This window comes from Macadamia integrifolia, chromosome 1 (assembly GCF_013358625.1).
Source record: "Macadamia integrifolia cultivar HAES 741 chromosome 1, SCU_Mint_v3, whole genome shotgun sequence".
Classification (NCBI taxonomy): domain Eukaryota; kingdom Viridiplantae; phylum Streptophyta; class Magnoliopsida; order Proteales; family Proteaceae; genus Macadamia; species Macadamia integrifolia.
The window spans coordinates 31201-56682 of NC_056557.1; the positions used below are offsets into that span (position 1 = coordinate 31201).

Sequence of the window (25482 nt, forward strand, 5' to 3'; positions counted from 1 at the left end):
TTTTGGAAGTTTTATTCTATTTAAGTGTAAGGCCATTGGCCATTGTTTTTAGTTAATGAATTTGAATGAAAAGCACAAAGAAGTTGTCGCCCCTCTCTCATGATTCCTCTCTCTCTCGCCTCTAACTATTTCCCCCACCTTTCTCGATCTCCTTCTCTCTTTCGGTTCTCTTTTGTCTCGCTTCCCTCTCTCTTCCATTCTTTTCTCTGCCGCTGCACTATTGCAGTCACTGTTTGCAACAACTGAAGGTAATGCTCCTTGGATGGATCCCCACCTGGGCTACTGCAGACCTCCTCTTCAATAACTGGGCTGCTGCTGATCTCCTCTTCAATAATCGGGCTGCTGCTGAATACGACACCACCAATCTGGACAGTTTTCCCTTGCCAAATCAGGTAGATTGCACCTCTTAACTTGGAGGACCTTTAGTTCTTCTTTACTCCTCTGACTTGGATAGCAAGTAAGTAGTGAACTGAACCTTCCCATCCCCCCCATTGTTACCTTGTTATTTTTTTCATCCTCTTCCATTAAACCCCCTCCCTTTAGCCCATTGTTTGACCTTTATTTACCTACTGTTTTTTACCTTAGAAGTTACTGATTTTCTTATTACAAGCATGACTGGTTTTGGAACATATAACATAGGATTCTTATCTATCTTGGGTGCTTAATAGACTAGTGTTAGAACCTAACTTTGCTTACTGCTATGTTCCCTACCCCATATTCCCCCTTGATGCTTGAGTGAGATCATGTGTTTTTTTCTTCTTAAACTATTATTGCTCTATGTTACATTGCTCATTAGTTTCACTTTATTATGCATGTCAATCTTGTTTGCTGAGTTTCCCTTATCCTGCCTAACCCAAGTCCCTTGAAGTTTACCCTACCTAGTTAGCTAATCTTGTAGGAAACCTAGTCACCTAGGAACCCCCTACATCATCTTGGTATCAGAGCATGGTTTTGTCTAGGTTTATGGTAATTAGGTACTGCTGCTCATTGTTTACATGTCTTACCTTTTGAGGTCTAGTCTGCGTCACAATCAGTCCATAGTCGAGTCTGAGTTAAGAGAGCGTTACCATAGGTTAGAGGACACCCTTTTCTTCCTCAGATTGGCGGGACCAAATAGCATTGGACGCTATTCCCTCCAAAAGCATATACTTGAGAGGGAGATTTCTGACCTCAAGATTGAGAGGGCTAACTACATGTCTCAATTGGAGATTCTGAGTAGACCGTGAGTCTTTGGTGGCAACCGTACCTTAGTTGTCCATCTCCTTATGTCCACTTGTAGTGGTAGAGCATACCAGAATATGTTTGACCCTCCTAACACCTCCACCCAACCTGAGCAGTTGGATGAATTCATGAAAGCCATCCAAGCTACCCTCCAAGCTAACCAAGTTGTACAGGAGGCACAGGCTGCCCATCTCCAAACCCTTACCGATAAGTTGGCTGCCCTCGAGACAAGTGCCCAAAACCCTGATGGACAGCAAGGCCGTAACACAACTGGCACTGAACCTAGGGACAGAGACCTTAACCTTGAGGAAGTGAACGAGAATAATCACACTGATGGTTATGACCAGATAGGGGATAACTTTCAAGGCCTAGAGTGTGACAGAGGTCGGGGTAGGGGTCGAGGACCACCGCTAAGACACCATACCCAATATGGAGATGATGAGGGTTATGAGCATCATAATAAGGGCTTTGATGTCAAACGGATGATTAAGGTAGATGCCCCTACCTATGATGGCCAGATTGATGTTAGGATCCTTCTGGATTGGATTAAGCAGATGGATAGGTACTTCAATTTTTATTATATGCAAGAGGAAGTCCACTACCGATTTGCTAAGTTCAAGCTTGTCGGAGCTGCCCAAGACTACTGGACAGACCTAGAGTACCAAGAGGACCACCTAAGACTTGAGCCAATCACCACTTGGGTAGAAATGCAAGAGAGGCTCAAGAGGGAATTTCTGCCTATCACTTATAGGCTCCAGTTGTTGAAATGAATACCTTGAAGCAAGGAAAGTTGACTGTGACCGAATACATGAGCAAGTTCAATGAATTGAAAATTAGAAGCCGTATGCGAGAGGATGTTGAGCAGACACTATCCAGATTCCTTACTGAGCTTAACTCCAAAATTCAGTCTCGTATGGCACCCCACCTAGTGTGAGACGTTCCACAGGCCTTCAGGATAGCCCTTGAGGTGGAATCCTCCATGAGAACTTATTGTCAGAGGAAGAGCTTCCAAGCTGGGGGAGTCCTAATTCAGAAAACCACCCCAAGGCTCAACTGAATTCCCAAAACCCCCTGCTCCACCACAGCGTCAATTTAACAACAGGGATAAAGGAATTTCTGGAGAAGCACCAGAGAGTAGTGGGCAGCAACAGTGCTTCAAGTGTCGCGGGTTTGGTCACTTCTCCAGAGAGTGTCCCAATAGGAATATGTGGGAGAGCAGACTCCTGAAGAAGGTGACCAAGAGGATCTTCAAGACCATGAGTATGAGGACCATAGGTCAGATGAGACCATATCTAATAAGAACGCCAAGGAGGCCGATGACCTCAAGCTCAGTATTGTACGATGCATGGTCTCACAACCTAGGAGTAGCGATGATTGGCGGCGAACTAACATTTTCATCACTTACACTTGTCATCAGGGCAAGAATTGGCACGTCGCCATAGACAGCGGGAGTTGCATGAATGTGGTCGCCAAGAGCGTTGTTGCTCGAATAGGCCTCAAACCTGAACCCCACCCCAAGCCTTACAAGGTTGCCTGGGTAGATCAGTCCACCATCCCCGTTAATCTGAGGTGTCTAGTTCCCCTACACTTTACAGGATATGAGGATCGAGTGTGGTGTTATGAGGATCAAGTGTGGTGTAGACCTTGGTTATACGACCGAGATGTCACAAATTATGGGAAGTCTAACACCTATCCTTGAGTTCAAAGGGAAGAAAATTAGGCTGACCCCCAGTGCCCCTAAGGAAGTACGGGTTCCAGAACACAAGGGGAATACATCCAAACACACCCCCACCAAAACACTCAACAATTTGAAGGAGAGTGTCAAGAGTCAAGGGTGATTTATGCTCTAGTTGCCATACAGAGTAATACCGATAGGTCACGCTTATTCACTGAGGCTCCTAGAGAAGTACAACCCTTATCGAAGAAATTTGAGAGGTTATTCCCTGAGGAACTACCCGATGAGTTACCACCTATGCGTGCCATCCAACACGTTATTGACTTAGTTCCAGGGTCCTCTCTCCTGAACTTACCCCATTACCGAATGAATCCCAAAGAACATGCTGAACTAAAGCGGTAAGTGGATGAATTGTTACAAAAAGGGTTCATTAGGGAGAGCCTTAGCCCATGTGCAGTACCTGCATTGCTCACGCCAAAGAAAGATGGCACCTGGCGTATGTGTATTGATAGTAGGGCCATCAGTAAGATCACTATCAAGTATAGGTTCCCTATCCCTAGGCTTGATGACATGTTGGATATGATGGCCAACTCATCGATCTTCTCGAAGATTGATCTCAAGAGCGGGTACCACCAAATTCGGGTTAGGCCTAGAGATAACTGGAAGACAGCCTTCAAGACGAAGGATGGCATTTTTGAGTGGTTAGTCATGCCTTTTGGCTTGTCAAATGCACCTAGCACCTTCATGAGGATAATGAATCCAGTGCTTCAACCATTCATTGGCAAGTTCCTAGTGGTTTACTTTGATGATATCTTCATTTATAGTAAAACCTCGTCTTCCCACTTGGATCACTTACAGCAGGTTTTTCATGTGCTCTTATAAGAGAAACTCTATGTCAACCTCAAGAAGTGCACCTTTATGGGTGATCAAGTCATCTTCTTAGGGTTTGTTGTTTCAGCCAGAGGAGTGTCTGCTGACCCTGAGAAAGTGAGAGCGATTGTAGAGTGGCTTGAGCCAACTAATGTCTATGAAGTGCGAAGTTTTCATGGCTTAGCCACCTTCTACAGGAGGTTCATTTATCGGTTTAGTTCCATTATGTCTCCTATCACGGATTACATAGAAAAGGAGTTTCAATGGACTAAGAATGCTACGAAGGCCTTTAATGAGAATAAAAAGCTTATGACCGAGGCCCCAGTCCTGCACCTCTTAGATTTCTCTAAGGTCTTCGAAGTAAACTGTGATGCATCTGGTATTAGAATAGGTGGTGTCCTAGGGCAAGAAGGACACCCTACTGCCTACTTTAGTGAGAAACTTAATGAAGCAAGGCAGCGATATTCCACATACGACAAAGAATTCTATGTGGCTGTCCAATCATTGCACTATTGGCGACATTACCTTCTACCGCAAGAATTCGTGCTATTCTCTGATCACCAGGCTCTGAGATACCTGAGTGCCCAAAAGAAACTAAACTAGAGACATGCTAAGTGGGTCGAGTTTCTCCAAGAGTACACCTTTGTACTCAAGCATAGACCTGGTGTAGAAAATACCGTTGCAGATGCGCTAAGCCGGGTGAACATGTTCCTCAGATGCACAAATGCTAGGAGTCGGGCTAGTGTGTTACTCCAGACCATGAGTGTAGAGGTTATAGAATTCGAGCGGGTTAAGGACCAGTACCTCACCTGTCCTAATTTTAGTGAGCCGTTCACCTTGTCAGTTGCTCAGACTACCTACTCCGAGAGGGTTTCCTTTTTAAAGAAAGCAAGTTGTGCATTCCCAGGACTTCACTCCGAGATTTCTTGATCTGGGAATTGCATGCTGGGGGAGTCACTGGCCATTTTGGTCAGATAAGACAATCACCCTCGTTGAGGACCGATTCTTTTGGCCAGGACTGAAGAGGGATGTTGCTAGAGTTGTGAGTCAGTGTAAGACATGCCAGATTGCCAAACAACAAAAACAGAACATGGGTTTATACACTCCCCTACCCGTTCCCCATTCCCCTTGGCAGGACCTTAGCATGGACTTCGTACTTGGTTTACCAAAAACTTCGAGGCCATGATTCTATTTATGTGGTTATAGATCGCTTCTCGAAGATGGCCCATTTCATCCCATGCTTTAAAACCTCTTATGCGTCCATAGTAGCCAAACTTTTCTTTAACGAGGTTGTCAATTACCATAGGTTACCCCTCACCATAGTGTCCGATAGGGATGTTAAGTTCACCAGTCATTTTTGGAGGACCCTATGGCGGATGATGGGCACTAAGCTCCGCTTCTCTTCAGCTTTCCACCCTCAGACTGATGGCCATACTGAGGTTGTCAATAGGAGTTTAGGAAACTTATTGCATTTCCTCATAGGAGAACACCTTACCAGTTGGGATCGAGTCCTTAGCCAAGCCGAGTTTACATATAATAGTTCTAAAAACCGTACCACTAGTTTGTCCCCCTTTGAGATTTATTCAGGATATCAGCCCTGGGCACCCATAGGCCTTGTCCTAGCTGTGTCCAGTTCTAGGACAGCCCCGTCAGCCAAGTCTTTTGCTCAGCCGATACATGATTTGCATGCAGGTATAAGAAGACAGATAGCACTGAGCAACAAGCAAATAAGTCAAAGGCAGATGTGCATAGAAGGTTACAAGAGTTTCAAGAGGCGATATGGTGATGGTTAGATTTAAACCGCAACGCTTTGTTAGGGGAAAAGCGAGTAAGCTGCATGCTCTAGCACAGGTCCGTTCAAAGTACTCAAGAAGATAGGTGCCAATGCGTATGTTCTTGACCTGCCAGCGAGCATGGAGATCAGTAATATTTTCAATGTTAAAGACCTTTTCCTATACCATGGTACATCTACCATTAACCCTTTCTATCCTGATGACTTTGAGGACTTCCCCTTTGCCGTTGATGAGACAACTGAACCAAACCAACCACTTCCCCCCACCTCATTATCACCTGTGCCTAAGGTCATGAGAAGGACTGAAGAAGTTGAGGAAATCCTTGATGAGAAAATTGTGTCCACACAGAAGAGATTCTAGAGAGTTCTTGGTCAAGTGGCGTGGGCAAGTGGAGATTGACAACACCTGGATCACATTGCAAGAAATCCAACGACTCAACCCGAGCCTACTTGAGTACTACCAGAGCCGTAATTCACCGGAGGTGAATTCTTTAAAGTCGGAAAGAGTTGATGGGGGCATCAAGGTGTACAGTCAAAAGAAGAAAAAGACCCAACCAGATCCATCTTTGTGGTTGGAGGATTAAAAGAAACAAGAAAGAAGAAGGAAGAGAAAAAGAAGAAAGAAGAAGGAAAGAGAGGGCTCGAACCAGCCTTCGAGCGATGGGTTCGACCCCCCTTGTCCTCCCATTCAACAGATCTTGTGGACCCTACCAAATCTTATTTGATTATAGTACTTTGCTTTAATTCTAATGTTATTTGATTGTTTTACATAATTTGGAAACTAGTACTTCTTTCTATTAGTCTATCAGGTAGTTTTTTTTTTTATTTCAAGCAATTGAATTTCTAAATATCTTTTTTTTTTTTTTTTTTTTTTTTTTTTTGGGGGAAGTTTTATTCTATTTAAGCGTAAGGCCATTGGCCATTGTTTTTAGTTAATGAATTTGAATGAAAAGCACAAAGAAGCTTTTGCCCCTCTCTCACGATTCCTCTCTCTCGCCTCTAACTATTTCCCCCCCTTTCTCGATCTCCTTCTCTCTTTCTGTTCTCTCTTGTCTCGCCTCCCTCTCTCTTCCATTCTTTTCTCTGCTGCTTCCGCTGCACTATTGCAGTCACTATTTGCAACAACTGAAGGTCATGCTCCTTGGATAGATCCCCACCTGGGCTGCTGCAGACCTCCTCTTCAATAACTGGGCTGCTGCTGTTCTCTTCGTCAATAATTGGGCTGCTGCTGATCTCCCCTTCAGTAATCGGGCTGCTGCTGAATACGACACCACCAATCTGGACTGTTTTCCCTTGCCAAATCAGGTAGACTGCACCTCTTAACTTGGAGGACCTTGAGTTCTTCTTTACTCCTCTGACTTGGACAGCAGGTGAACCTTCCCACCCCCCCATTGTTATCTTGTTATTTGTTTCATCCTCTTCCATTAAACCCCCCCTTTAGCCCATTGTTTGACCTTTACTTACCTACTGTTTTTTACCTTAGAAGTTGCTGATTTTCTTATTACAAGCATGACTGGTTTTGGAACATATAACATGGGATTCTTATCTATCTTGGGTGTTTAATAGACTAGTGTTAGAACCTAACTTTGCTTGCTGCTATGTTCTCTACCCCATATTCCCCCTTGACGCTTGAGTGAGTTCATGTGTTTTTTTCTTCTTAAACTATTATTGCTCTATGTTACATTGCTCATTAGTCTCACTTTATTATGCATGTCAATCTTGTTTGCTAAGTTTCCCTTATCTTGCCTAACCCAAGTCCCTTGAAGTTTACCCTACCTAGTTAGCTAATCTTGTAGGAAACCTAGTCACCTAGGAACCCCCTACATCAAATATGCTGTAAGATGCACCTGCCAAAAGAGAAAACTGGACTTCCATAGGAAATGCAAACACTAATCCAAGGGGTTTAAGTTCGTTCTTAGAAGTTGGAAGACCCAATTGAGGTGATCCTACGAGGTCAACTTTGATGTGTTTCAATCATCATTAATTTGCAACCAAGCTTTAGGATGTGGACATTATCTGTCAAATTAACTCAGGAAAAGCCAACATACTTCCATCTCCACATAGGCCTACAATTAAGGAGAAAAATGTCATATGATCTAACTTAAAATATTGAAATATGTACGAATTCATGCACACATTAAAATCTATGTCCATCTGTCGGTCATCGACTCATCGTGCATGTGTGACAACAAAAGAAAGATCCTTGAAAACGTACATAGCACAAGAAAATTGTCTGACTAGCAGTTTTACCAAGGTTCTAACCATGTGTGAGTTACATGTGCCTGAAGAAGTAATTTTAAAGAAATGAACTTTCTGCTATGCAAACGTGGAAATGTAAATTACAGAAAAATATCATATGCATTAAGTCAAACACCACTTAAAATTTCAGTCAGGCCTTACCTGATATAACTGTGAAGCAGGGAAATTTCCAACTAGCATCTGCAAAGCTTTCTCAGGAAGATCTAATAGTTGCTGCACATCTGAAATACCTTCTTTTGAAAGGGTACTTGCCAGACCAGCATTCATGCATGGCAACATCCATAGAGAAGAATCATGATCAAACCATAAACCCTAAACAACAATATAGAACAAGAATATAAGGGATTATACATGAAAATAAAAATGTGTCAAAAGAGATTCATTCTTGAACCACAAAGAGAAGCATTTTTTCCATTGTGGGTAGTATTTTTCTTTTGATGGGTAAGGGGACATACTTGTTTTGCTTATATGGGGCAGTGAATTATTAAATTTGGATGTCTAAGTAAATTATGCTTCCACACCAAATATAAAAAAGTATATGATGTCTGACCATTTACCTATAAAGAATTTATTTTGCTACCATAAAGTTTTAGTATTTCAGACAAGGTTTTAGTATAGGGAATTGATTGGCTCGATCAGCCTACTCAATCCAGATTCTCCATCTCCAATCGATCAGCCTACTCAATCCAGATTCTCCATCTCCAATCCACCCGATAGCTAATATCTGGCCGTGTTTTGGCTGGATCGGAGTAGTCCAATCCCAAGTCATGAGGACAAATGGTGCAACTACTGTTTATCAAGCCAAAGAAAGATGTACATGTAGGATGTGTGTAGTGGTTTGTAGGGTAATCATTCCTTGCATTCATTACCACCAGGCCACACAACACAATCAAGTATTTCTCTTCATTTTCAATTGGGCTTAACAAGAGAAACACTTGGAAAGCTTAGAAAGGGAAATAACTCAAGTATATACTATCGATGCCAAAACTTACAACAATTTAAGTTAAACTATAGTGTCAATGTGTTATGCAGAAATAGTTGAGGGAAATCAAATTGTGTTGTAATTTGGGTTCAAGGGTATTTTTGTCATAGAGGGTATTTTTGACCTTGTATCTATTCTAGAATGTTCCCTCTCTTATTATAAATAAAGAGGTACTGGGTGGAGTGTTCCACTGTGAGGTGTAGACTATCTATGTGAGTCTTCTTATGTACTGTCAATGCACTATTTGAGAATTCATTTTTCCTTTTCACTGCTTCGAATTTGTATATTTGTTTTCCTTTATCAACAATAAAATGTTACCTCCCCCCCTCCCCAAGAAAAAAAAAAGAATATATACCTGCATGACCATCTGCAAAAGATGCATACAAGTTAATGCGCTTGCAAGCCATCCACTGTTGGCACAAATATCAATCATAGCTTGAATGATACGTATGCTTTGATCCAACACTGACTTTAAGTCAGTAACATAGTCACTGATCGGCAATTCTAACTGTGAGAAATGTGCCTGAAAAGCCCAAAGTCACTAATAAATAACATGACAAATATTTACAAAAAAATAAAAATAAAAAATCCCAGATAGGACTAGTACGTAGTCAAGATGGAGGTAAAGCTTTATTGTTTTCTCATTTTTTTTTCTTCGGGGGTGGGATGGGGTGGGGTGTTCCCTGTGCCTTCTTCTCTTGGCAAGGTGGTTTGGGGCATGGCTTCTGGTAGTCTCCCATCAATTCTATCCCTTTCTAATAAAGCCTCTCATTTGTAGCCTGTTTAAAACATAATTTTTTTTCTTCAAAAATATGATAAATAATAATGCTGACCTGAAAAAGAAGATTTGCTTTGACATGTGGATCGTCTAGGCGATTCTTATCCACCAGATATCGAACTTTCTCTGATAATGCTTCATTATAGTTTTCCTAAGACAGACGACATAAAATCTTAAAAAAGAGTAGGAAGAAATAAGCAATAGTTATCTTGTTTGGGGAATTTCAAGATTTGATAGTGAAAAATGACAGTAATATAGATAAGACTAACTGTAAAAACAGAACTCTTAAAGCACTTCAATTATTGCAAACATAAATGATACTGCGTAGTAATATTCTCAACAAATGTTGAACACTTCCTCATCCCAATTGAAGTGAGGAAGAAATTTGAAGGATCAGGCTGAGAAGCTCAGCATATCAGAGACTTAAAGGATAAAGCCGGCTTTGGCCCTATCCTACCATGGCCAGGAATTTATTCTAAAATTACAAGCCAAGCCTGGTCCTAATTACGGGCCCAGCTGGACAACCCGTACGCTTGCCAGCAAGGATTTCTCTTCCGCCTTTATCGCAAGCCTCCATCTTCCCTCACCCTCCACCTTCTTCTCTTCCTTTCTCTCCCTAATTCCACAAAGGGCAGCACTGAGGTGATTCATACGAATCTAGTTGATGCCCTACACATTACCTCAATGATATAAACCATAAAACCTGCAATAATCAATTAGGGTTTCTTCCCATCTCTGCGATTTTTTATTCTTCCCTCCTTGGGGTTCAATTCTTTCTACTTTTAACATCAAATCTCAACCTCTTGAAGATCTATTGGAAGGACTCATCACTGCTTGCAAGATTGAAGCCCATACCCATCTGCGATTTTCCAAGGATCAAGGTTTTTCTCCAAAACCCTGACTCCATCGATTTTTGGGATTCCCCTCTCGGATTCAATTAATTTTTTGAGGAGAACCTCCTCATCCTTAGAGAGGAGATTAACCCTACCTATGGCCCTATCTGCCAAGGTTTTGTGTGTGATCTCTCTTCTTCTCCAAATTTAGGGTTTTCTCCCAAAACCCTAATTGGTCCAGTCCCTTATCAAAAGTAGATTATATTTGGAGGAGTGTTTCCATACCCACACAGAGCAACTCGATCCAAGTTTGAGCACTTTTTGATGGCTGGAGGATTTTGGATTTCTCCTATAACATCATATATGATGTGACTACTGCAACCTTTAGTGCTAGCTCTGTGAAATTGGAGGGAACTACTTACCTCCTCTCTACCTACCTTACAATTGCTGGTAGATTGCTTACTAGACACATCACTGGCACATCTAAAAAACCCTCTAAAGAGGGTTTCCCCTCAAGATTGATGGATCACCAATGACTCTCTAGTAATGTCTTTTTTGCTCAACTCTATGCATCAGTCCATTAGTAGAGGTTTTTTGTTGTTGGAATACTGCTTCTCAGATCTGATCTATTGACAAGGAAACCTATGGACAATTAGGGAATGATGCATAGGTGTATGCCCTTCGTAAGAAAGTTCATACAACTATATAACAGAAACTCAGTGTGTCTAAATATAATGTTGAACTTAGAAGTTTGTAGAATGAGCTTGATCACTTTGTAGATTATCAACCCACCAGTGCTTTAGATATTGCTGCCTATTGCAAGCATGTGGAAAAGATGAGGGTGTAAGATTTATTGGCTGGTTTGAATGTTGAGTATGATCAGATTCATGTCCAGTTCCTTAGCATATCTCCCTTCCCCACTCTTGAACAGTTTTTTGCCTTGGTTCATTAGGAGTGCCATTGTACTACTATACTCCGTCCTCCTACTACTAAAACATCAATCGTACAGACTGTTTCTACTAATACTTCAGATGGGGTAGCTTGCACTACAGATACCACCAAGGAAGTTTTTAAATGTGAACACTGCAACAAGCCATACCACACCAAAACCACATGTTGGAAACTCCATGGTAAACCAACTGATTTTGAGGCAAAGCATGCTCATGGTCAATCCAAAACCAAAGCCAATTAGGCTGAGACTGTTGACACCCCACCTACATCTGATATAGGCCTCTCCCAGGAGGAACTCCAGGCTTTTAGGTGTATGCAAAAGTCTTCTACTTCATCAACTCCTGCCAATTTTTAGCCACTCCTTCAAGTTCCAACTTTGCTCATTCAGGTATTTTGTTTGGTGGTCATTATGCACCGGTAGTCTCCAGTCCTTGGATCATTGACTCTGGTGCCACTGATCATATGACTAGTTCTTCTAGCTTGTTTCATCATTATTCTCCTACTTCAAGCAGAGATAAAGTTCGGGTAGTAAATGGCACCCTATCCTCTGTCTTTGGAAAGGGTTTTATTCAATGTTCTACCATTATTACTTTATCTTCAGTTTTACATAAATTTACTACTAATCTGTTATCCATTAGTAGTCTTACTAGGTTCTTAAATTGCAAAGTACCTTTTTCCCTTCCCACTGCCTTTTTCAGGATCTAGTAATGAGGAAGACGATTGGATGTGGTAAGGTGCAGGGTGGTCTATATTTTTTTGACGATGGTTGTCGTCCTACAGTTGCAATACCTCCTACACTTCATCAACTTCACTCTGTTTCATCTAATCTACATCAATGACATTGTCGTTTAGGACACCCTCCACTTGGGACTTTATCTTTTTTTATTTCTGTAATTAGTTAAGCAATGTACTAGGGATAATTTTTTTTGTGAAGCTTGTACTCTGGCAAAATAGACTCGTTCAAGTTCCTTTAAATAAAATAAGTTCTTCAATTTTCCATTTGGTTCATTCTAATGTGTGGGGTCTGTCTCGCCGAACATCTATTTCTGGTCAAAGGTGGTTTGTGACTTCCATTGATTACCACTCTTGAACTACTTGGGTGTATATGATGCAACACAAAAGTGAGGTATTCTATTGTTTCCAACGGTTCCATAAGATGATATGCCACTGAAGATTCTCCATGGTGACAATGGCATAGAGTACATGGAGGGCCATTCCAACAGTACCTTGCTAATTATAGGATACTTCATCAGACAAGCTGTGTTGGTACCCCAGCTCAAAATGGGGTAGCTGAACGCAAGAACAAGAATTTGCTGGAGATTGCTCGAGCCATGATGTTTGCTAGAAAGGTTCCATCTCAGTACTGGAGTGATGATATCCTCAACTGCAGCTTACTTGATCAATCACATGCCTAATCGTGTTCTAGATTCACAGACTCCTATTGTTGTTCTTAAGAGGACTATCCTTCCTGGTTCCTCTAAGGACTTTTGGGTGTGCATGTTATGCTAGGGATCATCACTCTTTAGGGAAACTAGAACTCCGCAACATCAAATGTATCTTTCTGGGCTACTCCCCTACACAGAAAGGATACAAATGTGACCATCCTCCTACTCGACGTACTTAACCATTGATGTTGTGTTTCATGAATCCGTTGGCTACTACTCCTTGCCACCTCTTCAAGGGAGTCTGGTATTGATAGTGAAGTTGTGACTGACTCTACTTGCTCCACCAATGTATCCACCATCCTCTGAAAGTATTCCACCATCCTCCTCTAAAAGTCCTCATTTTCAGAAAGAAAGTGAGACAAAGACTATTGTTCCAACTCAAGGGGAGATGACTCCAATTCAGAGAATCATTGGTGAATTTCATAAACAGATGGATGATTCAACTCTTCAGGTTTATCGTAGGGGCTACACCAGAAATAAGCAACTTCAGACCACCACCACCACTACAACACCTTTGGACATCCCCTCATGAGCCTTGTATCTAGAGCCTACTAAGCCTAACACTTCAACAAATATAATTTCTTCTTCTAACCAACCTATTGCTCTTAGGAAAGGCACTAGGACTTGTATTCAACATCCCACATCCCATGTTGTCTCTTATGATTCCTTCTCCTTGCTCTCGTGCTTTTGTGTCTTCTCTTTCTTTTGTTCGTGTTCCCCAGAATTGGCAGGAAGCTTTTGCATATGGAAAATGGAAGGCAGCAATGGTGGAAGAAATTGATGGACCCTGAAAAAAAAAGGTTACATGGGAACTTGTGGCTCTTCCTCCAGGGAAAAGACCAGTTAGTTGTAAGTGGGTGTGTGGTTAAACAAAGAATTGATGGTCAGTGGACGGGTACAAAGCAAGGCTTGTGGCTAAAGAATTCACTCAGACATACGGGATTGACAACCAGGATTACTCACGTGTGCTGTAAATGTGGGATGGGATCTCCAACAACTTGATGTGAAGAATGCTTTCATCCATGGAGAGCTCGATGAAGAAGTTTATATGGATATTCCACTAGGATTCTCTAGTGGCGGAACTCAAGCCAAGTTCTGTAGGTTGAAGCGTGCTCTTTATGGGTTAAAACAGTCACCTATAGCATAGTTTGAGAGATTTCAAAAGGCAATGACCTTTGTGTGGTATAAGAAGAGTAATGCTGACCACACATTATTCATAAAAAGGTCTGGTGATAAAATTACTATGCTCATTGTCTATGTGTATGACATCATGGTGATAGGAAAATGATAGTGTTGAGATTTTTCGCCTCAAGGCCTTTTATTGGTCGAGAGTTTGAAATAAAAGATCTTGGAAAACTAAAGTACTTTCTTGGGATTGAAGTTGTTCGGTCTTCGAAAGGCATTTTTCTCTCCTAAAGCAAGTACTCCCTAGATCTGTTGTGTAAGACTAGTTAATTAGGTTGTCATCCTTTTAATACTCCTAAGGAAGCCAATACCCGGCTCAGGGAAAAGAAGGGTGAACCTGTTGACAAAGCACACTAGCAATGGTTGGTAGCCAAACTGATCTATCTCTCCCATACGCAGCTTGATATTGCTGTCGTGAGTTTTGTGAGTCAATTTATGCATGACCCTTATTCCTCCCATAGTGATACTTGAAGTCAGCTCCAGGAAAAGGGATCCTCTTATCCCCTCATGATCACCTCAGAATTGAAGCCTATAAAGATGTTGATTGTGCTGGATTACCAGACAGAAAATCCATCTCAGGGTATTGTACCTTCATGGGTGGAAACCTTGTCACTTGGCACAACAAGAAATAGAATTGGTGGCTAGATCCAGTGTTTAAGCATAGTTTAGTGCCACAACACAAGCGATTTGTGAGTTGTGGTTCCACACATTTTTGGACAATATTGGTGTTCCTGTCCATCTCCTCATTATGCTTTACTGTGATAATAAGGCTGCTATCAACATTGCCCACAACCCAGTATAGCATGATCATACCAAACATGTGGAGATTGACAAACACTTTATCAAAGATAAGTAAGAGGAATGATCGCACCAAGCATAAGAGATGTTGATGTTCGGGCTTTTGGTTCGGCTTAGAGCCGTCGCTCAAGCTACTACTCACTTTCAGGTGCGAGACGTTGCTCTAATCTGGTGTGCGGGGCACTGCTGTTTGGGTGCTCTATTGCCTCCAGCCAAGCTGCTGCTTAGATCGGGTGAAACCAGGAGTGGCTGCTCGGGCCTCGTTGGTCTCGTCGGGTTTCCATGCCCCTCCCAGATCTAATCGTTTTCACCACCGACGCTTCTGGGTTGACAATCGCCTCATCAATAGCCTCGCTTGGCCAGCCACCAGTATGGGCAGCAGCAACAAGGCTACCAGCTATGCTTGGCCGACAATCGATTCATCGTTGCCCTCTGCAAGGCCGGAGCCCCTCCACCGTGGCTGGCTTCTTGCTGGCGGTGATCTAATTCTTGTCTTGGCGGATGGAAGTGAAAGTGTTGAAAAAAATTGTTCAAGGTTCGGTGGAACCCTATTTTGAATTGACAGGGTTGCACTTTCTTCTTTGTAATGGGTTTCTTGGCCATTTATTTGCCCTTATGGGCTGTGAAGTTCTGAGTTGTGTGGGTTTATTGACTCGTCTTTTAGCCCATGTGGGCTTTGGATTTCTGAAGCCTCTTTGTTAGCCTATGTGGGCTTTGATTACCCTTTTGAGGGTTTATATGTTCCCTTAGGGTTGTAATCTCCCTACCCTTTTCTTCTTTTAATGCATTTATTACCCATCCAAAAAAAAAAGATGCAGGATTAATTTGTGTTCCTTTTGTGAAATCTGGTGATCAGTTAGCTGATGTGTTCACTAATGGATTAGGAGGCAAATTGCTTCATCCTTGTTCAGTCAAGTTGGGCATGTGTGACATCTAAGCTCCAATTGAGGGGGTTGGAATATGTACTTAAGGGTGCCACAGAGGGCATTCCTACCTTTTCCCCCTCAACCGACACTAATTAATGAGTCAGTTGGAGGGGGCCATACTTGTAATCTTCTTTCTCCTCTTTTGTGTGGCCTCATTGATCATTCAAGCATTCTATCCTAGTTTTTGTTGTTAACAACAAGTTAGTTTTGTTTCCCTTTAGAGTTTCCTATTCCTAGTAGTTTACTTGTAATGGTTGGTCTATATAATGAATGAACTAGGTAGTCCCAATCAACTGTGACTCCCAAGTTGCACCCCCGTCTCTTTCCTTTCTCTCTTTCTCTTTTCTCTTTACATAACTCACGGGACATGGCAGCTATCTTTGTAACCCACAAGTTCACATATCAGTTTCTCTGATATATGTTCTCATTATAATCAACTTCTAATGATGCTACATCAGATGCTTAAAATTATACATGCATGTACAGTTGCATACTATTCTTTTGGGATAATGTTTACTGTAAGGGAGTGTAGGGGCTGCACCAGCACAGAGGCAAATGGGAGCGCACCCAGAAACATCAACAGGGTGGGCATTTCCATTTTTCATGAGGGGTGGGGCGGTCATTTCACTCGCCTCTGTCTGGGCGCAGCCCCTACACTCCGGGACAGAAAAAATTCTCCCTTTTATCTTTTGGGGGGGGGAGAGGGGGTGAGGAGGGGGAGGGGAGAGAAAAATTGCAGATAGTTGATGAAAAGTACCTCATTATGCCGGACAGGAAGTTCATTGTACTCAGAAGCACCAGAGAGTATAAGCAGGAAAACCTAAGTAAATTTTTACGAGAAGAAGAAATTTAGGAACATTTATGAAGTTCAGAAGCTACATCAAAATAATTCAGCAAAATCTGGAGATATTGAACATCTATAATGGAACCATGATGCTTACTTCAAGTGATGTATCTGCGCCTATGTTTGAGCCAAACATTGATACAGTCAGGTAGCTAAGGTAATACTGAGATGCTATTGACCCCAACATTAGCGGATCCACACTGTCTTCATCTATCTTGATGCATCCACTATCCTCCAGATCCTCAAAGGTGTTTTGCACCAAGCTTCAAAAAGGAATAGATACAAAGAAACTTACTCTCACCATACAAAAAGAGAAAGTTACTCTCCCCAAGAAGAGAACACCATCCTCATAGAGAAGTCCTATCAATCAGGATATCACATTTTGTACCTTGACAAGTATGAATTCAAAGTTCTGGTTTCTGTATCCTCTAATCCATAGTAGGCTGGGTTAACAACCTGTGAAATGAAAATGCTTTGGTAATCATTCATGTATACAGACAGTCACTGCAAAAAATTGATAGCTAGCAATCATGGAATCCAATAATGACAAAATAGTGCCCTTTCTATTAAGTAGGTTTCTTGAAAATGTAGGTTTCATCCTCACACTGCAAACAAGGAAAGTTACAGCCATAAATTTGACCAATCATAATGTCAAAAACAGATATTCGTTGAAATCTCCTAGTTGAGCCTTTTTCTTTCCTTCACACCTTTCTCATTATTGTTATCTGATTTTCCATAATTAGCACGTAAATAGTCTGCCTTCAAGTCAACCAGATGAACTAAAATTATTAGATACATTAAATTAATTTGTTTGTCAAGAAGGCTTCTATAATAACATGGTAGCATCCCCCACTTGCACATTCATGCTTTCCCACTTCAGTGACGATCTACTTGTAAACAGAGGCAGACCCTCCCTCCTAGGGAAGGGAAAGGGATCCTGAAAGGAGAAATAACCAGGTAAACGGCCATTAGGAACCATGCTCATCTCACACTAGTTCAGTACCAAATTATGCAAGCTGGGAATGTATGTCATTTATTCTCCAGCTTTAGGGGGAGTGTTAGAATTTATGTAATAAGGGTACTTTTAGGAACTAGTTTATTGGCTAGTTGTCCTATCTTTTTTACAATTTATCTCCCTAGGGAGGTGTATTTAATTCAACACATCTTATTAGTGAAGTAATATAAGTGTGGAAGAGAATCTTTTCTCTACCAACAACATTCTACCATCCTCTCCTCTCTTATTCCTCTTCTCCTTCAACTGTACTCTTTTATATCCTCTTGTTACCTTGTTCTCTTTCAATCTTTGTATTCTACCTAAAACACCTTCAAATAGAGAAAAAGATAATGATATTTATCTGTTTCAACATCAGCAATCAACTCAATAGCGATAGCACAATCCACAGTAGCAATTCGACGAAATACCATCCGACAACGAAGCATCCAAACCATGGCACCAATTCTAAAGCAACAAAACCCTAAACAATCGAGTTTCCAGAAATCGATACCAGTAGGTACCAGGTTCGACACAGAGAACTTTGATGTTAGTTCGATTCAAATCAGCAGCAAATCAGTTGTCATTCAACAGTGGCAGTAGCAAACTCAACGATAAGGTATGATTCATCATACTATGTCTTCCGTATACGAAACCCTAGTTCTTCTTCTTCTTCTATGAACTAGGGTTTCAGCAGTAGCAAGGGAACTTAGAATAAGTCTCAAAACAGCAACTGGGGAAATCAGTTGTCATTCAACAGTAGCAATAGAAAACTCGAGGATAAGGTATGATTCACCATACTAAGTCTTCCGTATACGAAACCCTAGTTCTTCTTCTTCTATGAACTAGGGTTTCACCAATAGCAAGAGAACTTAGAATGAGTTTCAAACACAGCAACTGGTTACAGCTCTGACACCATGTTTTTTTTGGGTGAATAAAAAATTGATTAACCAAGAAGAAGAAAAGGATTACAACCCCTAGAAAAGGGGGGGGGGATATAGAAAAATCAACCCTCAAAGAGCTAAAAGAGGAGTTATGGTCCTGATGACAGAGCTTTGAAGCTCCCAGGAAGCAACAATGTGACAATCTCTTGGGGAGCATAGTTGTCACGGCGTCAAATTGATCCAAGGCGGTGGAGGGGTGGCTAATCGATTTAGCAATGAATCGCCCGTTATGGCGTTTCCATGGCGGTCAAATCCATGTGTCATTTTTTATTTTCCCTATTTTCTAAAGTTATTTAGCATGCTACAAGCCTACAATATATACCCTATAACATATAAAACCAACATTAGGCAACATCAAATCATCAAAAATCAACATAGCCCTATCAAAATCACCCTGTATTTTACAAAAAATCGACCGCCTAGTGAATCAAGCGTGACCTGGCGTCCATGGCGACGCCTATCAGCCAATGGCGACCGCCATTTGTGAGTCACGTAAATCGTAGCACTGCCATGAACTTCTTTTTCCGCCAGGACGCCAAATCGCCGCCTTGGAGATGCCTAGGCGACGCCATGACAACTATGTTGGGGAGGGTTACATGGGGAGCAAACATTTGAAATCTTGGATTTAACATCAAAGAAGATGGAGTTCCAAATCTTCCCAAGCGGCCTAGAGTTGGAGGTTCATTTCCTAAGATCCATATCTGGTTTAGGGTGGCACAGAAAGCAAGCTTGCCCAGAGAATCATAAATGGTCTTTTCCTGAAACGTCATATCCACCCCGATCCACTCCCTCTGAATTCTGATACCATGTTATTAACCCAAGATCTGCAACAAGTAACTTGAGAGAGGAGAGAAGAGAGGAAGAGAGAAGAGGGTGAGACTGCCAAGAATAGCATAATCATGTATCTTCCAGTCTCCTCCCCCCTCTTACCGTTATTATATATAAACCAAAGAGTTAAAATCAAATAAGGTAACTATACTTTATACAGCAAGAGAGAAGAAAATAGAAGTTCTACTCCAATTAGGAAATAGAAATCTGGCTTAACTAGGAAATAAGGAAACAACCCAACTATATCACGTTGGGGCAAACCCCAACCATGACTCATATCTTAACGCATATTTAAATAGGCAATCCCTAAAATCTCATGGCAAAATTCCAGGTTTTCACATTTTCACCAAAATAAACCAAATTTCAGCGGAATTTTTCAGTTTCGGTGGGTTGAAATCCCAACAAACACGAAATTTAGAACCTTGCTATAAAGACTGCAGAAAGCTCTTATTGAGTTTCAAAAACACACCAATAGTTAATAAGTATGACATAAATGAATTTGTATACGAAATATTGAGTTTCTGGGACAAATGAACCATCTTGGATTAACAGATCAAAATACAAATATACAGTGACAATTACAAAAAGAAAATGAGAACATGAGAACAGCACAATGTGTTACATATCATATCTTAGAAAAAATACAGAACTACCCCAGCATACACATATAAATAAGAAATAATATGGAACTTCAATCAAGACCAAGGACAAGGAGTCTCAGAAAATTCCAGTCTCCCAAACTAATAAAATGCTCAACATGGAAACAGTAACATACTTCTGCATCGATTGTTGACAAGGATCAGAAACGAGTGACCACTTTGTATTTTAGGAAGGATAAACATTGAAAATTCAAGTTTCAACAGAAATAACTATCAGATGGAACTATTGACCCAATCTCAGTCAGAATAGAAGATCAAGGAGCAGACATTATTTGATAAAGATTTGTATGACATAAAGCTAATCAAAAAAATATATATATACCAATCGGCGAAACAAGTAAGTCCATGTAAGATAGTGCACGGCATCCTCTTTATGGCAAATTGTCCCTGAAACAATCTCTGCATTAATGTGATCGTGCAAGTGCTCCCTCAAACTACTCTCAACTGGGAATGGTTCATAAAGAAACTGCAAAAAGCAAAAGAATAAAATGATTCCAAATTTTCAAATAAATATACCTCTCAATTAATAAAATATAAAGTTGATCGATTCTATCTAAACCTTCTTGTAGAAGCTCTTTTTGGGTTCATGAACAAGAATTGCTGCTTTTCCATGTTGGTCATACTGTGGTCGGCCAGCACGTCCCATCATTTGTAAGATATCTGTAATGGGAAAATCAACGTATCTTTTTGTCCTCCCATCATAATATTCAGTTCCCTACACCAGAAACCATTATGAAAATATATGGCCATCAGATACTATGGAGAAAACACGAGAGAGAGATTTTAAGATAATACTCGAGACATTTTCTGCAGGATTTGTTATGTACAAACTAGGATAATGATGATCGGTATTTAATAACACAATGAAAAGTACTGGTTTTGGGTATAAAATGGAGGTACTGGTTTACAACTAAGGGTTGGATGAAGGATCCTTTCACAAAAGCTTCAGAGTTTAATCAAACAGACCTCATATTATGGTATTTTTTATAATTTTGGATTTCCATACTGACAGTAGTTGAAAATATAGAAAAGAAGGTGACAAAAAGGTACACTAATCAAGATGCATTTCACTCACCTGTTAGGACAGGTTTAGTTTCCTAAACCACATGACAGAATCAATGTATCAGAATTATTAAGATGTAATAGAGCAGAATAGAGAAAATCATTATCTCAAAAGCCAGCCAGCCAGCCAGCCATCCAGCCGATGGGGCTGACTAAGTTATGTCTAAAATAACAAGGAAAACCAATGGTCAGATTAGGAGTACTAAACATGAACAGAAAATAGAAACTAGGGAAAATAAAAAAATAGTATCCTTCACGAACAGGAATAACTCAATATTCCTAGGTCTGACGATCCGCCAATTCTGGTCGAGTATAGTCCCAACTCCCAACAGAGTAGTATATCTTAGCAAAATTTGGGCCCAATCAAGGGGCTGGATAGGCTGGAATTTCTGAAGCAAGTCCGGAACCAGAATAGAATAGTAGCAGCAATCACAGGCTCTATAACTAAGAACAAATCTGGGCAGAACAGAGGTAACTTTCCAAACAGCTTCAAAGTCACCCATGCAGGAACTGATATGCTGCAGAAACTTGAAAGAAAAATGATGGAAGAAAAAATAGGGAAGAAGGGATGATGCAGATTCATCATCAAAATGGGTTTGTTTTATTAGGGTTAAGTCCAGGTTTGAGTTGTATACATGTTGGGCCTTTGGTCCCATTGTTGTCAAGGCATCGCCTAGGCATCATGGTTCAAAATCTCTCCGAGATCTCGGTAATTTCATGTTTTTTTTTTTCACCGAGTTGAGATGTGCTACGAATTACAAAAATAACATCATCTCAGTTGAAATTTCAGTATCTCAACTGAAATTTCGGTACCATCTCGGTCGAGATACCGAAATGATACCAACCAAAGCTTATAAATACAATATCTCGTGAGAGGGAGTCAAAATTTCGACTCCAACTCGACTATCTCGGCGAAATTTCGGATGTCTCAGTGAAATTTCGGCTCCTCCTCGCATTTGAAAAAAAAATCACTCCATTGCCCACTAATTTGCTACATCATCACATCTATTGCCTTGAAGATCACTTCAAGTTGAAGATCTACACATTTCAAGCTTCGGAAAGGTAAACCACTTTCCCCAAGACCATTTTTTTTTAAATAGTAACATAAATACATGTTTGATAGGACTAGATTTTTTATATGTTAGACACTAGAGGTCGATCTATGACCTCAAGGAGTCGAAAAAATTTTTTAGTTCATAATTTTTTTTTTTTTTCTGGTTTAAAAAAATACATTTTCCATCAACATAAAAATGTATTTTTTATGGTCAATATAGCTTTGATGGAACTCAATTACATATATGTTACTCACCATTGGCTGATCTACAACTCTATCAGGGATTTAAGGGTAAGACGCCTAGTGGATGACTTTAGTTGGGACTTGGGGGTTAGGGAGTTGCATAGTATATTACTCTACTACTCTAAATATTAGTTAATTAATGCTGATGTATTTTTTGACCATGGCTTAGATCAAGGATTAAAGTATCGGTATCGGTCACCGTATCGATCGACCAAAATTAAGATACGTATCGGAGGGTATTGTATCGTATCGGAGATACACTAAGATACGCTAAAGATACATACATAAATGGATATAAAACACATTTTTAAACACTTTTGCATTAAAAATTTATTTAAAAAAGCTATTGATAACATGTACTATGCATAAACACTAAATTGAAGTTATCGCACTAAGAATTCAAGGTTTGTAGTTGTCCCATAAATGTAAAATCCTTGTTCAAAACCTTGATTTTCACTTTAGTTAGAGAGAAATATGACTGGCAGCAACTTTGGAACAAAAACACCTCAAAAAATCGTGTTTTTTGAAAAAATACCCATCTTGGCCATTGTATGACTGTAGCGCACTATATCGGTACATACCGATACTTACCGATATGTACTGATCGATACATACCGATATTCACTGATATGTACTGATACTCATCGATATGTATCAATCGATACATACAAATACTCACCGATACGTACTAATACATACCAAAACGTATATTTCACCTTGATTTTATATTTTTCATAGAGTATCAGTACGTATTGATAGTGTATTGGTGCATATCGATATGTATCATAGGATATATATCGATACAAAAGGATTTTAAAAATTTCATGTATCGTATCGATGTGTATCGTATCGATCGGTTAAATTTAAGATACGTATCGGAGGGTATCGTATCGGTATCGGAGATACTTTAAACCATGGCTTAGATGCATTATTTATTTGTTTTACTATCATATTATATCTTGTTCTAGCAATAAAGCAGGTAAAATCTCCAGAATAGTTCGACGGTTGTTGCCAAGCCAAACAAGGGTGCAAATCTAAAACACTATCATGTTCTAATATTTTTTGCAAATTTAAGTTCTAAGCAAGTTTATTAACCTTAAAACAAGCTACCCACCAAGTTTCAGGTCATAATATGACCGTTTGACCACTGAAACAGTCAACCGAGTAAAAAAAAAATACACCAACTTGCCGAGATTTCGACAAGTTGGTGATTCTGAAACCACCGAAACGAGACGAGATTTCGATCCTTGCTATATGTCACCTAGGCGACGACTAGGCGTCCAGGCAAGCCTAGTTGGAGTCTGGGTGATTGTTGCCTTACTGCAAAACGCAACACTTATTTATGTCAAATATCATTTTAAGTAAATATTCATTTGACCAGTGAAACTTATTATAGTTTAAGAACATTTCTCTAAATGTTGTCTTTAGATGACTTTTTTTTTTAGTGAATAAATAATTCATTACCAAGAAGAAAGACAAATTACAGCCCCAAAGAAGGGGAAGCGGAGAGGAAAAGAAAAAAAAAAAAAAACCCAGACTCAAAGAGGAGGATTGTTCCTGATGATAGAGCTAGAAAGCTCCCAGGAATTTACAATATGATAGTTTCTAGGGGAGGGGTTACAAGTAGAAGACATCCTAGCCATCTAGGCTTTGACATCAAAGGAGATGGAGCTCCAAATCTTTTCCCCTATCCTCGATTTGTGCTCGTAGAGACCTCTCCCCACCCCTCCAAATCCCCCCTTCCTCTATCGTATTTTCCCCATCCCTGAATATCTCTCCAACCTCCCCCCTCTCTACTCTCACTACCCATACCTGATTATCCTTCCGACTCCCCCAACCACGATCAGAAAAAAAAAGGGTCAACGGTCTCCTCCCTTCCACCGTCATTGACTTGTGCCGTACACATCCTCCTCATCCCTATCCCCGATACCCAAAGCCCCTTTCTTAGTGGTGGTAAGGCCTGAGACAAAACTACAGGCAGCTCTACGGTAAGACTCCTTCGGCATCATCAGGTGGAGATCTGCAGGTTATTCTTCGCCCTATTGGGTTAACTTATCCTCTGGTAACCATTTCCTTTCCACTTTGCATGTTGTATCTAGTTGTATGTTGAGCACGTATGTGGAGTCTTGAGGTAGTTAGGTCATTTCAGGTATGCCATTTTACCATCCCTTTGTTTTGATTGCCCCAAATTGTTTGTTAACCATTTCCTTTCCACATTGTGTATGTGTATCCCCCCTTCTTGAGCTGCTTTTGTAGTAAAATGCTTATTGCGTTACATGTGTTGAGTGTTGAGTGTTGAGTGTTGAGTCATGAGATATTTATTACTTTAAACTGTACTATCATCACTATACTTCGATGATCCATTTGCTACTTTGATCCGCAATATCATTTGCTCCTGAGACTCTTTCAAACAATAACCTGCTTGGAAAAGTTGGTAGCCTATGAAGAAATTTCTGATTTGAGGTAGCTTAAATGAGTTCTTCTATCAAAAAAATACACACATTAGCTTGACAAATATTACTTGAACTGACCTTGATAATAACCAGATGAGCTGGAAGATTAACACCCCATGCTAATGTGCTGGTGCATACCAGAACCTGTAATGAAATATAAAGTAAAAGGCCCGGTTAAAGAAAAAATCAAAATTCATTTCTTTCTTGAAAATTATAATTTTGGTCAGGTAAGACAGTAAAAGCCTTTTAGCATAAATAATAATACTAAAATGATAATTATTAATAAAAAAAAAAAAAGTACCTGGATCTTGTTATTTGCAAAAAGTTCCTCAACCAGAGATCTATCTTTATCATTCAATCCTGCATGGTGCAATCCAATTCCAAATTGTAAAGTGTGCCTTAGGTTCTGATCAGTAACCTGAGAAAGTACCATCTGCAATGCTTCTTCTGGCATATGAAGGAACTGCCTAGAATGTTCATCTGAAATTGCAAACTGCATTTACCAATAAAGCCACCAATTAATATTTGATAGCACTAATGACTTGTAGTCTCATGACCATGGATCCAAAGGTAATGATGTTACGTATTTAGATCTCCCAATCCACATCAGAATTAGACAGCTCTGAGTCAATTGCATCAGTGAATATTTAGGGGGGCAGGGTTTCCCCTTTGATGGATACCCTGGACAT

At 40.4% G+C, this 25482-nt stretch overlaps 1 protein-coding gene across 5 annotated transcripts in view; it reads right to left on the minus strand.

Moving 5' to 3' along the window:
* The window catches only part of LOC122077530 (DExH-box ATP-dependent RNA helicase DExH14), a 139045-nt gene that overhangs the window by 7975 nt on the left and 105588 nt on the right, over window positions 1-25482 (minus strand). For all 5 annotated transcript variants that reach the window (XM_042643497.1, XM_042643505.1, XM_042643512.1 and 2 more), the window contains 10 exons: window positions 25095-25286; window positions 24872-24937; window positions 20541-20696; window positions 20304-20447; window positions 16948-17015; window positions 16657-16822; window positions 16473-16535; window positions 9633-9728; window positions 9155-9322; window positions 7959-8129 (listed from right to left, as the gene is read on the minus strand). In XM_042643497.1, the coding sequence (XP_042499431.1) occupies window positions 7959-8129; window positions 9155-9322; window positions 9633-9728; window positions 16473-16535; window positions 16657-16822; window positions 16948-17015; window positions 20304-20447; window positions 20541-20696; window positions 24872-24937; window positions 25095-25286 (1290 nt within the window). The remainder of the gene's footprint in view (window positions 1-7958; window positions 8130-9154; window positions 9323-9632; window positions 9729-16472; window positions 16536-16656; window positions 16823-16947; window positions 17016-20303; window positions 20448-20540; window positions 20697-24871; window positions 24938-25094; window positions 25287-25482) is intronic.